The 17537-nt window shown below is 35.3% G+C and overlaps 1 protein-coding gene across 1 annotated transcript in view; it reads right to left on the minus strand.

Moving 5' to 3' along the window:
- Nucleotides 1-267: 267 nt before the first annotated feature.
- LOC129271122 (fibropellin-1-like) overlaps nt 268-17537 on the minus strand; it is a 50420-nt gene continuing 33150 nt past the window's right edge. Inside the window, exons 11-22 of the mRNA XM_064106271.1 lie at nt 16917-17027; nt 15959-16075; nt 15234-15344; nt 11760-11873; nt 10206-10322; nt 8869-8982; nt 7499-7609; nt 6774-6908; nt 5766-5957; nt 5467-5539; nt 5004-5076; nt 268-3115 (exon numbers count right to left, since the gene is read on the minus strand). Coding sequence (XP_063962341.1) covers nt 2903-3115; nt 5004-5076; nt 5467-5539; nt 5766-5957; nt 6774-6908; nt 7499-7609; nt 8869-8982; nt 10206-10322; nt 11760-11873; nt 15234-15344; nt 15959-16075; nt 16917-17027 — 1481 coding nt within the window. The 3' untranslated portion in view covers nt 268-2902. The remainder of the gene's footprint in view (nt 3116-5003; nt 5077-5466; nt 5540-5765; nt 5958-6773; nt 6909-7498; nt 7610-8868; nt 8983-10205; nt 10323-11759; nt 11874-15233; nt 15345-15958; nt 16076-16916; nt 17028-17537) is intronic.

The raw sequence follows: 17537 nt of genomic DNA on the forward strand, positions 1-17537 counted from the left end.
GGGTGTTGGAAAAAGATATTTCCAATAAATTGCACATCACTCATTGCACAGCAAATTTACAATTGAGAGATCGATTTTAACTACAGCAAATCAATTTGAACTTCTTTTTACAAATCGGAGACCTGCAATTGTGTGCTAGTTCGAAATTGATTGCAAGACTAATGATTGATCTGTTGACCCGATATTGAATTACCATTAATTGCAAATTTCTTGAAAAGCTCAATTATGATAAACGCACACAAAATGAATATACATTCAGACGTCGAGTTGATAAAAACATCTGCAGTTTGATCTTTATTTATTTTTTTAATTTATTTCCGTTTTATTTCAACAGGGTAGCCCTTTCAGTTACAAAACTGCTCTACCAAGGGGCCCTTTAAATTTATTGATATGATACAAACAGAAAATATAAACATAGTGTTCGTGAACGAGGAGGGGTCTGTTACAGGAAGAAATGTAATTAAACATAACTACAGAAATCAAACGCGACCTGATTGTCAACCAATCAGATGAACATAATGGTGTTTTGGTTTGTGAGTTAAGTTTAATCGCAACTCTTTCTGTAACCAGCCCCAGTACTGATCGGAAGATAAAAATAAACGAGAAACACAATTAAGCTAAATATAATTATAAAATTTGATATAACGTGACTATATTTCAGTATTTTTATAGTTAAAGTATATATTGATGCTGCGAATAGAATATCCTGTTTGGTATTACGTATCGTAAGATATATTTCAGCGGGCCTACTTACCTATTTATATTTTTATAAATATAAAAATAGTACGAATACAAAATCCAATCTTTGACAAAGTAATGCACACGCGTAACATTTCTGTGTATAAAACTCTGATAAAGATGAATACACGCAGTATATACAGTTTAGCAACATGAAATATAGGCAAAAATATGACAACCGATAGACATAATAAAAGTTATGCATATAGCTCCATCAAATTGAAATATTTCATCGATAATTGAATAAGGCTATTTCTCGATGTATTCATATAAATGCAAATATTTAACAGTTGTAAATATAAAGAGAAAACGCCCAATCGTTCTGGTTGTTGTGAAAGAAGTTAAGTTTTAAAGAGTTTATATTTGGTTGAACATATTGATTAAACAATTCAAAATAGTATGCTTCATAAAGCTAGTCATACTTGCAGACTAATATTATATTATTTCAGTGCAATAAACTTATTTCAGTACGAACAAGATCAAATCCCATTTAAGATCCCATTATTCTACACGGATAATGAAATGATTACATATTCACATCATACTTCATTATTTATTAAGGAAATAAACATTTTTCTGCCGCGTGTAATTCAAAAAGATCTATAAAAATAATAATAAGTGCACTTTTGGCATAATATGAAATTATAAATGAATGACTTCTATTGTTTGTTAAAATATACGGAACTTACTGGTTAATATGTTATGTACTTAAGTTGTATGAATAAAATTTCCAATATAATTCCATTTATAAATCTTAATGCAATTGAATCTAAAGGAAATATTGAAATGTCAATTTCAGATTTCACGAAAATGTTTTGATTACATTCCTGTTTAAATGAATCTGCTACAGTGGTACCCTGTGTAAACGTTCGAACCCTGATAAATAAATCCATCTTATATTTCACCATTGAATATCAAAATCATTCATAGCAACATTACAGAAAATATCAATAATTAAAAAAGAAATAAATCTACATCAAATTTCTCAAAAATATTATACAAAAACACTCTTAGACATGTGAAGAAGTTGAAAGTATTCTTTAAAAAAGGATCTTGATATAATCTGAGAATATCACAATTTAAGGCTTTTCAAACAGAAATATAACTAGATAGTCAGAAATGACATAATCTGATTGGTTATAAACGTTTTAGGAGGAGGGGGCTGGGAGGCGACCCTCTCTACAAAATTAGTTATTCGAGGGGTGACACTTCCCCTTTACCTGTTCCCTGGAATGCTACTCATTGACCAAACACAACCGAACGTTTAATGAGACTATAGAAATGCTAATTTACCTCCTGATTTTTCTCGAGCTCATTCAAAACAAAAATGTTAAGGCGATGTGTTTCAAGTGTAACGTTTTTCATGTACTTTTCAAGAGCTTAAAACAAACAATCATAAAAGAGGTGAAAATTATCAACCAAAGAATTCCAAATGCATTAAACTCGACACAGAACAGTGATGTTTTGAATAAAAATAGTTCGATATGGTCATAGGTTAGTGTTAACTTAGGGCCATTTTCTCTCTTCAAAATGAATTTAGATTTTCAAAATAACACACCGTTTTTATTTGGGCACAATAGTGAAGAATAATTTGATCTTAGGAGGAATATAATCATATAGGGTATTGAAATGGAGTACATGTAATATTCATAGACAAGATGCCTATTTAAAGGTTACTAATGTAGGGAACATTAAAGTCTTCATTTGGAAGGAAGTTACTATAAATGGAAATAAAATATTTGAACAAGGCTTTTCAAACGGTTAATAATTTGCGTAAAGTTTTGGAACGCGCAGTCTCTTTTTCATAAGAATCATAATCAAACCAGGGGCCGTGGAATGGTTTTGAAAGGGGCTGAACCAAAAGTGGGGGGGGGGGCTGACCATGCAAAAAATCACAATCAGATGGTCATTTATACGTTTTTTTGTACACCGTTTTAGAAAAAAAAGTGGGGGGCTGAAGCCCGCCCATCCCCCCGTCCCTGTATCCAAGGCCCCCTTCAAATGTGACTTATTTTAGTACAAGACTATTTTTAAAAATGGAGTAATTCCTGCTCGGAAGGGGATGCTTAATTTTTCGGAAAAAACATATTTCAAAGGGGATATTAGAGGTTTGTAAAAAAAAACATTGGGTAATGGATTTTCGTGAATTTCTTCCAAGGGAAACCTAATTTGTTGAATACGAAGGAGGTTGTAGAGGCACTTCGTCCAACGTTGCCACGAAATGATCGTCAGTTCCGACCGATGGACTGCCATTGGTTGTACCATCACCTTCAGGTAAGGCTTCCTTTCTTGGTAAGGTATCTGCTGAAGTGTAGCTTGGATCATTTGAGAAATTCATGTAGCTTGGATTACTCACCCCACCATCTTCAAAATGAACCTATCAAGGAAATGATTTGTAAAAACACCATTATTTATAATTGTCGTTTATGAATTACGATCGATACTTGCAGAAGGCTTTAATTGTTGTCTTACGGGCAGTTTCATAAAATTGATCGTAAGTAACGATATAGCCCTATGTTTTAGACTTCACATCTCGGAACATGTTTTCGTCACGTGTACAGACATGCATAACTTGTACAATACGCTTTATGAAAAAAGACCCAATTGAAGTATTCACACTGGTGGCTTTTAATATTTGCTAGATACTTATACAGTGCGTATAAAAAAAGTTTACACTTTGAAAAAGCTCGGGGAATTAGAAATATACAACATGTGGGTAATTTTTTCACATATAATCTTGTGTTTGGGTCTCATCTATCCAATGAAAGTAAAAGTTTTGACAGAATGTTACACTAAAGTGAGCACTGTCCATTTTTGTAAAGCTCGGAGAAATTTGTTTGCTCAGAAATGCTCGTTTTCACGCTGTGTCAAGGGGAAAGGGCGAAATCAAACTAACCCTGCGAAACATTTCTCATACACTTTGCACTTTTAGTCATTTGAAATAAAACGGATACATTCAAGCATTTTGTAACAATTTTGCCAACCAAGTTGAAATTTCAACACCTAGTAAGCACAATTTTTATACTTTTTGTGCCAGCTGGATCTAAATGACATAACTGAATCTGAACAAAAGTTTATACCAGACATCTCCAGCATTTTTTCACTAAGTTTTTATCATTCAAAGTGGGTTTTTATTTCATTTTTCATTTAAAACTTGTTTCTCCACACATTTCCCAAGCTTGACAATGATTAACAAAATGAAAATCAAGCCAAAGCCATTATATGTAAGTCACAGCTCAGTGTAAAGCAAATGTCGTCACGATGGCCTCGGTGTGTGGGGTGGGTGGGGCGCAATGCACTCTTCGAAGTGTTTTGGGCACGGAAACAATTTTAAAAAGGTAAAAGATATCTTCAAATCAATTTTACTAGCTAATTTCCACGTATTCTTCGTGATAAAGGTCTACTTTATTCGCATAATTATTTCAAAGTTCTGCGCAAATAATTTTTCACTCACTTTTTAAAAGTAAGTGGGGCTCACTCAAGCGGAAATATTTTTCGACAGTTATATCGTCATTTGCTTAAATGGATCTGTACCAGTGTTAAAATGTGGAAAAATATTCAGGATATTACAAATGTATAATTGTAAAGGATTTTTTGTAAGTGTAAACTTTTTTTGATACGCACTGTAGAATTATGGCATGTAGAGGTCTAAATGCTCATAGTACTACTAGTACCACTACTATTACTACTACTACTACTACTACTACTACTACTACTACTACTACTACTACTACTAGTAGAGGTAGAATTATACATGCAGTAATAGTAGTAGTAGTAGTAGTGGTAGTAGTGGTAGTAGTGGTAGTGGTAGTAGTAGTAGTAGTAGTAGTAGTAGTAGTAGTAGTAGTAGTAGTAGTAGTGGTGGTGGTGGTGGTGGTGGTGGTGGTGGTGGTGGTGGTGGTGGTAGTGGTGGTTTTGGTGGTGGTAGTAGTAGTAGTAGTAGTAGTAGTGGTAGTGGTAGTGGTAGTGGTAGTAGTAGTAGTAGTAGTAGTAGTAGTAGTAGTAGAAGTAGTAGTTGTAGTAGTAGTAGTAGTAGTAGTAGTAGTAGTAGTAGTAGTAGTAGTAGTAGTAGTAGAAGTAGTAGTAGTAGTAGTAGTAGTAGTAGTAGTAGCAGCAGCAGCAGCAGCAGTAGTAGTAGTAGTAGTAGTAGTAGTAGTAGTAGTAGTAGTAGTAGTAGTAGTAGTAGTAGTAGAATATCTGACAGAAGGGCTAATCATAACACAAATCCTGTATATTAATCAATATAGTCTAGATAATGTAAATACCTGTCCACCAGTCATTCGAACTGAATTGGAGCCAGAATTATTCATCTTCACAGAACCAGATCGATGACGGCATCTAAAAACAACAATTATTAATATCATTACCCTGAATCATATTTCTGAGGACAGTGACTGTATTTTTGAAAAATATTAGGGTCTAATCCATGGCCGAAAACCGGGCTAAATAGTTTTCGACTTAGTTTGGTTTTCACCTGTATTAATAAATAACTTTATAATACACAAATGGGCTTATAAACATACGATATAGTACCTCAACGACACAGTGGGTTTCATAATAAATACTCTGGTCCATATTTAGATTTTTTTAAAAATCGTTGGGTATCTCAATTCAAAGATAACTTTCTGTACACAGATATCATATAAAGTAATTGACTACTAGCTAGTTATTTCAATTTAACTAGAATAAAATGTTTATTCTTGTTTGAACCTCATAAGCAATACTTACACGATGGATAAAGCACACATGATGATGGAGAAAGCTAGAAGTACACCAAGTATTGCAGCAATGACAACCAGGGCTAAATAAATGACAAGAAAAAATAATACTTGTTTAGTGCATGAAAGAGGTTATGAACCGCGAACGCATGAATGGTAGCATTTTCAAAGATCGGTTTTCAACTGTAGCTGATTGGGAATCAAAATTATTTGACAATCTTTTAAAATGTTTTTCTAATTTTCGTTAAATCCAGATTTATCGATTTGATTTGGAGAGCTGCAAAACATTTTGAATATAAATTTGCTTACTCTGTTTAGATGAGTCTGAGGTACAGACAAGCTCATGTTTCTTCCAATTATTTGAACCGAGACAGATCCAAAGGGTTGATGCCGATGTACCACGACATGAAACAGACAAGGCGTCACCGTAATAGAATAAATTTTCTGGACTGTCGAACACTGTTCCTTCTGGTTCCTCGCTTGGACGGGTACACATGAGCTCTGTATGAAAGCAGTGAAAGCACTGATCATTCTTTGCAAAACAAAATAATTGATATTGTCACATTCAATCATAATGGGCGTTTAGAGAGACATTGTAATATCCGGTATTGTTTACTTTTACAACATTAATTTTATTCATCATTTCTTTAAAAAATAGGATACAATGTCATGGCCAAAATTGTAAATGTTTCTGGTTCATGGACCTATGAAAATTCATTTCTATCTGCATTTTAGAACATCAAAGCAATAGCTGCTGTTGTCTACTCACACAAAATGAATCATGTATATCTACTGATGATGATAATGATGAAAATTATGTGATAATGAGTCTAAGAGATTTGAGAAATAGTTATCTTTTTAACAAAAACTGACACGCCTCAGGTGACGCTCCCTGAGTGATAAATGACATAATGCCGGAACATTCTTAAACCGAAAAAAAGGAATCATTTTTTACAGATAATTTTAACCCAGAATGTCAAAGAACTGACAATAGTTATTGTGATCGCTTCAAAAGTTTCACTAGATAGTCCATACATGCTTACAGTCACACGTCTCCAAGCCTACCAATGGTTTGTCTTCAATAATCACCAAATAGATTTTGTCGGTCAAGGCCCTGTAACACAAAGGTTAAAGATCGATCACTAATTTGAAAGAACAATTCCTATTGGTTCCTAGTCAGTCTTATGAGCGAAATGCGCATGCAAGGATGATCGTGATAGGCCATTTCATTTAGCGATTAATCGCTAGACTTTGTGTTACGGGGCCCAGGGGTCGGTTTCATAAGTGTGACCGTAGCGTAAAATGTTTCGTACTTACTGATATGGCAGTTGCTTCCAGTGTAACCAGTACTACAGATACATGTGTATGAGTTCACCCCATCAACACACACACCATTATCACCACATGGTGAATTGCTGACGCCGACGCTACTGATGCTACAATCATCTATATCTGTAAATAGATAATAATTTGAATTTATTGTGTATAATAATGCTACACGTTTCAAAGGGATACACCTATTGAACTCGGAATATATGAGTAATACTTCTTATGACCACCCCTCCCCCTTCTCATAAGCCTTCGTTAATTAGAAAGCCCTAAAACCATTGATAATTAATTCGTGGGGGTTAGCAACATTACCGTAATTTATGATATCTTGGTTTATGATTAGTTTCTAATAAATTTATATTCATTCATTTGTTCATTCATCAATCCATTCATCTATCCATTCATTCATTCATTCATTCATTCATTCATCCATTCATTAACTCATCCATCTATTCATTAATTCATTCATTAATCTATTCATTTTCATTCATGTATTCATTAATTAATAATTCATTTATTCATTCATTCATCCACCTATCCATTCATTTATCTATTCATTCATTCACTCATTCATTTATTCATCCATTAATTTATTTATTTATTAATTCATGAATGTATTCATTAATTTATTCATTCATTCACCCATCTGTTCATTCAGTCATGCACTCACTCCCATACACATACTTGTCTCATGACAACTAAATTATTCTTACCTGTGTCGCACACAAACCCAGTATAACCCTCATTGCATCGACAAGAATAACTATTATGACGTTCAACACACCGACCATGAATACATGGGTTGCTGTTGCATTCCTTACTACCTGAAAGATTATAACAAGAAAACATCATAAGCAAAATACATTAAATATTTTAATATTCATTCATAAAATGCTTTCACAATCAATGTAGAGGTTTTATGGTAAAGCATGTGCCTTTTGGGGCATTTTATTTGACCTGAAAACCCCTACACAAGCACGGTTCTCCTGAAGATTGCAATAAAATAATTTTCATACCATCGAACATACATGTAAGTGTAACTTACAGGATAAGTCAAGTGTAACTTGACTGGATATTGTAATTGCACATGGAAACAAACACTCTTTATTATTAGGTTTTTTGTTTTGATAAGTAATGCATCTAAACATATATTGCCATTTTATACCGAATTTATTTTCGTATATTTGTAAACCCCGACTAGTGAGGAGAGCTTCATAACAGAAAATAGTTTTTCTTTTAGTCATCCTCAGGCACCAGTCGGTGGTAATTTCTTCCTCTTGTATATATTCTTGTTGTCTTTTGCCTGAAAATAACATAAATAAATAAATAAACGGTCACGATGATCCCATTTAAAGATTTTTTTCTCAACAACCAAGAAATAAACCCCTTAGCGGGGGACCTATATGAGGGGGTGCTAAAATAGTCCAAATAACACAGATGCCCTCTAATTTAGAAGAATGTCTTCAAGCATAATATATTTAATATCATTAATGCTGGTAGAAAAACATGAGAAAGAAAAAGAAATTTAAACTCGCCTCCGAAAGGAGATAATCCACTCGGTATAACCATCCCCCCCCAAAAAAAAAAAAAAAAAAATGAAATAAATATCTGCACCAATTTGCATCCACTTCTCAGTCTCTAACTAAGGTAGCTACTTGAAAAAGGGATTTTGATAAGACAGTTGAAACTTATCATACTTTCATCAGTGTTTGTAATAATGGTCTCTTGTAAATAAACAAGCTATAAATATACAAAAATTAAATCTACAAATTAACCTAAAATCACCCAATGCGAAAGTTACAGGTAATGGTTACATTCTAAATTTGAGAGGTAAACATAACATTAAAACTGTCTTAATGTTTACGATATTTTTTTATTACTACCAAATAGGTGACACGACATTTGCTCCTGCGAAAATTGCTCCGGGCTTAATTTCGTCTTAAGATTGCAATATGATTTTATGTTAGGTATGGTATAGTGTTAAACCTAGGGTTAAAGTTGGACATTCGATTAGTGCGTGGAATTTAGAGCGGACCAAATGTCGCCGAAGCAAATGTCTTGATGGAACCACAAATAATCTTACTTTGTTCACAGTTTTTTCCTACGAATCCCTCAGCGCATAGACACGAGTAGCCACCTACTAGATCGTTACATGTTCCTCCGTTTAGACAAGGATCACCAGAACAATCGTTAATATCTGGAGAAAGGGTAAAAAACAAAAAAACAAATTTATAACTTTGTTTGATTCCTTGTATGCTCGAGCGCTCGATCAGAGTACATAGCTGTGCTAAAACACTGATAAAAGTATGCAGAAACATAAATTCTACATTATTATTTTTTTCATTATTGTAATTATTATTGTTATTATCATTGTCATTACTTTCACATTTTTGGTCTCGCTTTCAAGTCAGGGGTGGTACCTTACGGGTGCAATTACCCAGTGATTTTACAAGTGACAATAGATATCTGGGGTGGTATTCTGAGATCCATTTTATCTCAGATAAAATAAAATATTTTATCTCCGTTAAAATCAGTGAGATAAAATACCCTTAAAATCTCTCCGAATTGGTATTCTGAGAACAATTTTATCTTCATTTTATATCTGTAAGACACACCTATTTTTTAATCAATATCCAATTAGAAACGCGCTTTTATAGCTCTCTCATATCACTCAACCAATGGAAATCCATTCCGCTAGGAGGTGTGGCGAATGAGTGAGATTGCGTCAATTTATTGACTTCAATACGCTTGCACTATACGCTTGTGCGTCTTTACAGAGATTTCTTTTTAACAAAAATGGCAATACTCTCATCTTTTTTTCGAAGTCTATATCGCATCTTTTCAAGCATCATTTCAAAGACAATATTAGTCAAGAAAAGTCTTATGAAATGCTTCCTGATTGTACAGGAATAACTTTAAGGTGTTGTTCTCAATGAAGATATCATTTTTCTTACTTTTCATGCCAACATTTGGAGTTAATTCACTTAGAAATATTGACGAAATGAACGTCGCGGAGATAAAATAGCCCCTACCCTCTTTTAAGTTTATTTTATTTTTTCTTCAAAGTAACTTGGGCGCAAGCACATCACCCGCGTTGCAATGGCCAGATACGCGATGGGTATGTCTACGCAGCCACTGCTCTGTTGCGTATCATCATAAATACGCAAGATAAAATTTATACGCAAGATGAAATTTTAAATTTTATCTGAAAGATAAAATGTCATCTCAGAATACCAATTTCATTTTAAGAGATAAAATAAAATATTTTAAAGATAAAATGACCTCAGAATACCGCCCCTGCTATCTATTGTAAGCACTGATAACTTTTGAAACTGCGCTTATATCATTTGTAAATGTGGAGAAGTTCTTGCTTTGAGTTTCTAAGCATAAGAATTATAAGAGAAAAACAGCTTTACTTACTTGTTTCACAATTGACTCCAAAATACCCTGGAAAACAGTGACAGGTGTATCTATTGATTTCGTCTTGACAAATGCCCTGTCCGGCCGTGCAAGGATTACTTGAACACTCATCGATATCTGTAAATACGTTTTCAGAAACGTAACATATTACTATCATTTAAATTCTAGAGTTTACAACATAGTATGATGGTGGGCCCCAAGTCTGCGCACCTAACAATTTGAGTTAAGATTTAACATGAATTTCTTCTTATTACACAAAATCTTTCAATTAATAATGTTGCTTACATTATTAAGAGTAAGTGTACCAAATTTCTCATTAAAAATGAAAGAAAATATAGGATTTTCTTGAAAAAACCTCGGGCAGTCATTTTCAGATTGAAAAAAAAAATGATACCCCATGTCTGCGCACGCATTCACTTTGCACACGATTCGGGGATTTTGATGAGAAAGGCTGCATTTTGAGGCCGTCACATGAAATGCCCTAAATTCATTATTTTCCACCATTTTGAGTCGTTTTTTTTTTAATGAATACCTGTCTATGTATTGCATGTTTAAAGTTCGTGCTCGTTGCGTATCTTCTTTTATTAGGATCGCGCAGATACGCGTGTGCGCAGACAAGGGGGACTGCGCAGACTTGGGGGAACTTGCCATACTAGTATAACTGAACAACTTAAAAACAAAGAAAAAGAACTTGATTAGCACAGTACAGAAAAATGTGTATATGCTCGGCAAATTGAGAGGGTAGAAAGTATACAGAAGGTCAATTAATGAAAAGAATGGTAGAGTGTACTGATGCAGGAACATCAACGAACCCGGCTCCTCGCCGACAGACGGTATGTCAATAGTTTTTATTGTTGTTTTTGTTGTTTTTGTCTGTTTGTTTGTTTGTTTTTAGTTGTTAGTAATAACATAACTTTGATTGGCCTGGTATCGGAACCACTACGTTTGATAATGTCAACATTAGTCATGAATGCTGGGAAATAGAAACTGCTGACTGTATATCGGTACCGTTTGATGAAAAATTTCTGCACTGACAAACTATCATTATCCGACAGTTACCATAGTAACAATCAGACATCTGTGTTTATCAGCTAATCAAACCCTATTATCACTTGTCAGCCTACATAAGAAATGGCTTCAGGGTTACGCGAATTGCTTCGCGGTATGCCTGAAATCAAGTTTAGAGGGGCTTTTCGTGAACGTAATTTTGGGATGTTTTAGCCGAAAAAAGTATGTTTCGTCCGACAGCTACCATAGGAATTGTGCTCCTCAGCCAATCAAACTCAAAGAAATTTGTTTAATATGTTGCAGAAAGAGTTTCGTTTAAACGCAAGTCAAAAAATAAATCGCAAGTCCCAAATGCGCGCTGGTGATTGGTTGAAAATCAAGTTGCGCGTGATTTTTAGAGTTGCGATTGATTGCAACTCTTTCTGCCACGTGCCCCTGGTAAATTGGCTGGAACTGATAGCAAAGTGTCACAAAATGTTAGACAATCTCCAAGAAAAGACGGTTATTCCTGTCTAGATTATCGATTGCAAGCTGATTTAAACCCACCTGTTATACAACGTGGTCCAGTAAACCCAGGTTGACAGGTACATGAAAATCCATTCTGGATATTACTACACGATCCACCGTTAAAACATGGATTGATACTGCACTCATTGATATCTAGAAAATATAAAGAGTCGTATAATAAACACATTCATTTGTCCTTTATGGAAAGAAATTCCTTTTCTATTGGTTACTAAAATTTCATAACTTATACAATACAAAGAATCCGGTGAATGAATCATTGACCGGGATTATATGAATGTATTTCACATCAATCAAAAACCAATCAATCACTCTAAATGAATCTGACGTAACTTTGAAACCAACGTATTTGGAACAAGGTATCCTGATCAAAATTTTCATTCACCTCTTGAATAATTCCTGTGTATTAAGTGATCAATCTAGGTCATGCATGTGCATGTAAGTGCACAGATTGAATGCAAAATTGTTATTTTTCGAAAATCAAGGGTAATTTTTTAATTTATTTTATGAGCTTTTCTGATGAACTTTTGCTTTATTTCTATGTCACTCATCGCTAGACCAAGTTGGACCTACCCTAATTAAGAAATTGCTTGATAATGATGATGATAGTGTAAAAAAGTGAACTTACAGAGCACGCGCTCCGTTCAAACACGCTTATAACACTAGCTCAGCAACAGTTATAAAACATGTATTTATTCTGCCAAACAGTCTAGCAGCTACATGTATATTCGTCATTTAGCCTTCTTATTTAACTTTTGTGTAAGATATCCATAAGCTCAATGAATGTTTTATATTTACATATCTTGTCACCAAAACAATTATAAAGTAAATTCTGATAATAACTGAAAAAATAAATATTGATAATCATCGAATAAATATGCTTAGAATATGTATAAGTATTATGCTTTTTGTTTCGTATGTAAAAGGCACCTTAAAACGAAAAAACTCATAAGGTCGGCACTTCTATTAGCAAAATTTAATCACAGCGTCTTTCACAGCGGCTTTTCTCGCATTTCAAGTCAATTTGGAAGTTGAAGGATTATCAAGGAAAAGCCATAAAGAGGAATTTTCTCAGAAGGACGATGATTTGACTTTTGAAAAAGCGATTATTCACATTATCTTTATTAGACTTCGCATTCCCTTGTCGAAACTCTCATCTGCTGAAAAACGTTTGCAGTATCAGTTGCTAAGACTTGGTTGGAATGCTAACCCTCTCCCAAGAATAACAGCTTCCAATGTGTTTGGTTTCAAATTCCCCTTGAAACTTTCACTTTTCCTTTAGTACCCACAATTTTCTATGATATTCTTGAACGACTAATTTGGATTATCATTGATACTTTGTATTTGTGCGCGCTTTGGTACTATTTTGCTTTTGAGTATTCATAATTATAGATTATTATCATTATCACTATCATTATTATTGTTATTATCATTTCCATTGTCCACAACTTGATGTTCTGTTGGTATATTAAACAGTAACCGGACTTCTTCCAGAAATCTAGGGTTATTGTTCTATATTCTATCAAATGGGTCCTCTTCTCATTGTTCACTTCTCTTTCTAATTCAAGACCTTCCGTAATATATGAGCTGTTCCAAGCAAGCTTGCCTTCTGTATCGTTTCAAAGGACACCTCGACTCCTAGAACAGCCAGAAAGCTTCTGTGTCTTGTTGTCACTGTTCCTAAGGCTCCGATGACTATTGGTACCACCTTCGTCTTCACCTTCCATATCCTTCTCAGCTTCCATGCCAGATCGTTATACTTCTGTATCTTTTCCTCCTCCTTACGCCAAGCTCTGCAGTCTCCCGGAATCGCAATATCTATGATGAGACATTCCTTTTCCTTCTTCTTTAAGAGAACGATGTCTGGTCGTCTAGCTTCAATGACCTTGTCTGTCTGGATATTAAAATCCCATAAAAAATTTACATCGTCGTTCTCTACTACAGGCTCTGCCCGATGTTCGTACCATTTTTTCCGCATGAGGTAAATGGTACTTCTTGGCCAGACCCCAATGAACTGCAGCTGCTACTCTGTCGTGCCTTCCTTTGTACTCTGTCTGTGCCATTTTGCTGCATTCACTCACCAGATGAGACACCGTTTCGTCTTTGTCATGACACATTCTACATGAGGGAGATGTATGCTCCTTTTCAACTTTGGCTCTTCGGTAATTTGTTCTAATTGCTTGGTCCTGAGCAGCAACTAGCATACTTTCCGTCTCCTTCTTTAAACTTCCTCGTTTCAGCCACTGCCAACTCTCTGGTCCAGCAAACTCCTCTGTCTGTCTTAAATGCTGCCCGTGCATCACCTTCTCTTTCCATCCTTCCAGTCTCATTTTCCTTTGATCAGCCTTCAGCTGTTTCGCTGTCACATCCTTTCCTTTCCTCATCGACTCTTTGACTGCCGCCATGATGCTATCTATCTGGCCTTCAATATAGCAGTATAGGCTTTGTTCCTCATATCTTACAGTCTCCTCTATTCCAGCCAGACCACGTCCTCCCTTCTCTCTTGACACATAAAGTCTATCTACATCAGACTTTGGGTGAAACATCCCATGCATAGTTAGCAACTTCCTTGTCTTCCTGTCCAGGGTTTCGAGTTCAAGCTTGTTCCATTCAACTATGCCAGCATCATATCTCACTAGGGCTACTGCCCAAGTGTTAACAGCCTTCACCATGTTTCCAGCATTTAGTTTGGATTTGAGCACCTTCCGAATTCTCCTGATATACTCTGCCTCAATCTTCTTCTTCTTCATTTCTTGATGTTTCAACTGATCTGCCTCTAATATTCCGAGATATTTATAGCTACCACCGTCTTCGATTGATCTGATCTCTTCTCCGTTCGGCATCTGGAAGTTGTTGTCATTGGCTGGCTTACCTCTCATGAGAGTAATCATTGCACATTTATCCATCCCAAACTGCATACCGATGTCTTCGCTGAAGATCCGCACAGTGTTGATGAGAGACTCCAAGTCACTTTGTGTCTTACCAAACAGCTTCAAATCGTCCATGTATAATAGATGGTTGATTTTTGCCTTGCTCTTGAACTCATATCCTAGCCTGGATCTTCTGAGTACCTTAGTTAATGGTGTCATTGCCATCACAAACAGCAATGGAGATAGACTATCTCCCTGAAAGATTCCTCTCTTGATACCAACCTCTCCAAGCACTTCACCATTACTTTCCAACTTAGTTCTCCATCTCGTCATACTTGTAATGAGGAACCTTCTGATATTGTCTGCTACCCCTAACATTTCCATAGACTCGATGATCCAAGAGTGTGGAACCATGTCGTATGCTTTCTTGTAGTCAATCCATGCCATTGCGAGGTTCGTTTTTCTTTTCTTGCTGTCTTTCATAATTCCTTTGTCGATGCTTAGTTATTATCATTATTATTGTTATCATTATTATCATTATTACTATTATTATTATCATTATTATCATTATTATTATTATCATTATTATTATTATTATTATTATTATCATTATTATTATTGTTACCCTCGTCGCAATTATGACCGGTGAAACCAGGTGTGCACTCGCATGTATATGACTCGATGCCATCAGTACAGTCTCCATTGATACATGGATTTGATTGACAATAATCGTAATCTGAAAGGAAAATAAAGAGTGTACGGTGGCTGATATTAGACAAAAGTATATGGAATTTCTGGGACGGATCTTCAAATGTCAATACTTTGTTTCTTATCAAGACATGGTGGTAAGAATTTATATTATTCGGCAGGTATTCGATTCTCTTTATAGGCATCAGTTGAATAACAGGGCATTGGGGTGGACTTCCAGAATTATAGGCATAGAAACTAATTGTATATAAAAACCGATACAAGGAAGAATAAGAAAGCGATAGATGGAGGGCGACATACATCGATAGTACAATTTGGGACACTGGACTTGAGAATTAATCTGACTTAAAAAGCAAAATGTAACATAGGGCAGCTTGGAGACATTTTGTTTATGACTCCTGAGTTAGCACAAGTAACTTCTATGGTAGATGAAGTACTAGAAGTAGTTATCGATGACAGTATATTTCTAAAGTAAATTCCACACGTTTGACAGGTACGCCCTTGAAAGTATCCCATTAAGTTTACACAAGTTGGTAAGCAAGTGAGTAATTGCCGCATTTTTTACATTCATGAGACTTAGTTTGGTGTATGAAGAAAATTAGTAATTCAAAAAGTAATAATAATCACTTATATAATATGTACCTGTTTCGCACAGTATTCCAACATAACCAGGAAAGCATGCACAGGTGAATTCATTGACTCCATCTACACAAACGCCTTGGTTATGCTGACAGGGATTACTAGAACACTCGTTGATTTCTGTGAACGAAAAGTGTTATAAGAATAATAATACAGTCGTTTATATATCTGTTCATATATATACTCCGCTTCGCTTAATAGAGGTTATTATTAACCCGGCTGTAGACAAGCCGCGATATTGGCTCTTTAGCATTCAAAGAAATAAATCCTTCGGGGTACCGATTCACCCCACCTGGGTCAAGTGCGGCATAGTAATAATAATAATAATAACATAGGTATATTTACACAGGGAAGCCATTTCAGTTCCGAAAACTGAAAACGATTCTCCCTGGGCCAGCGGGCCCTGCTGCTATTATTATTACCCCGGCTTTAGCTGGGCTGCCTAGGCGCTCAAAGCATTCAAGGAATTTCTTCCTACCGGGTACCCATTCACCTCACCTGGGTTGAGTACAGCACAGTGTGGATAGTTTGGACAATTTTCTTGCCGGATGGGAATTACGCATGGAGTAGGATCTGAACCCATGATCCTCTGATTGAAAGGCAAATTCAGAACCACTACACCACTGACGAATCCACATCTCCGTTATTATCAACTGGCTAACAGTGATATTATTTTATGAATACAGGTGTCCACTACTTTTTTTCTTTTTTTTCTTTTTTTTGCATACCACCGATCCACTATACTTATGATAACAGTATTTTGTATAGCAAAAGATGCCTGCGATAAATTTTTAAAAAGAAAAATGCACGGTAAGGTACAAATTAGCGTATATTTCGTCATTGTAGTGGCAGTGAAGTACATTTTTTTAGATCATGTGACCCAAATGCACCAATTATCGAACATGATTTCCTCAGTCGATCAATAATATTGACTATTCACTGTCTAGAAAGGTAGATATACCTGTTTGACATCTGTTTCCTCCATAGCCAGGAGTGCAATCGCAGCTCCACTCATTTATTGAATCCATACAGGTTCCATACCAGCACGGGTTACTAGCACACTCGTTAATATCTATTGACATTTGAAAAGAAGGAAACCAAACATGTACAGAGCTTCATAGTGTATTGATAGACAATATGACAAGTTAGCGCCTACAAAGTACGTTTGCAATTGGTCTAATTATTATCGAAATTGTGCTATGATTACAAAGGTATACACTAAAGTATTTTCTCAGAAAGGTTTCATTTTGGATTTTAACTCATTTGATTCGATTTAATCTGTACATCAAATACTAGTAAAATAGAAAGACTATGCATACATGGTATAGTTGACAGGGTATTTCATAAAACATAGACAGTTTATTACAATGGTCCCTAACGGAACGAAACGATTGGTGTAATGGATATGAAACATAATAATACTAAAAATAATAATAACTGTATTTACAAGCACCGTTTGCCTGAGGATACAAAGCGCTGCTATTATTACCCCAGTTTTAGCTCGAGCTACCATCATCGGCGGTCAGTGCATGCAAAGAATTAATCTTGCCGGGTACCCATTCACCTCACCTGGGTCGAGTGC

The sequence above is a fragment of the Lytechinus pictus genome, chromosome 11, assembly GCF_037042905.1.
Source record: "Lytechinus pictus isolate F3 Inbred chromosome 11, Lp3.0, whole genome shotgun sequence".
In the NCBI taxonomy this organism is placed as follows: Eukaryota; Metazoa; Echinodermata; class Echinoidea; order Temnopleuroida; family Toxopneustidae; genus Lytechinus; species Lytechinus pictus.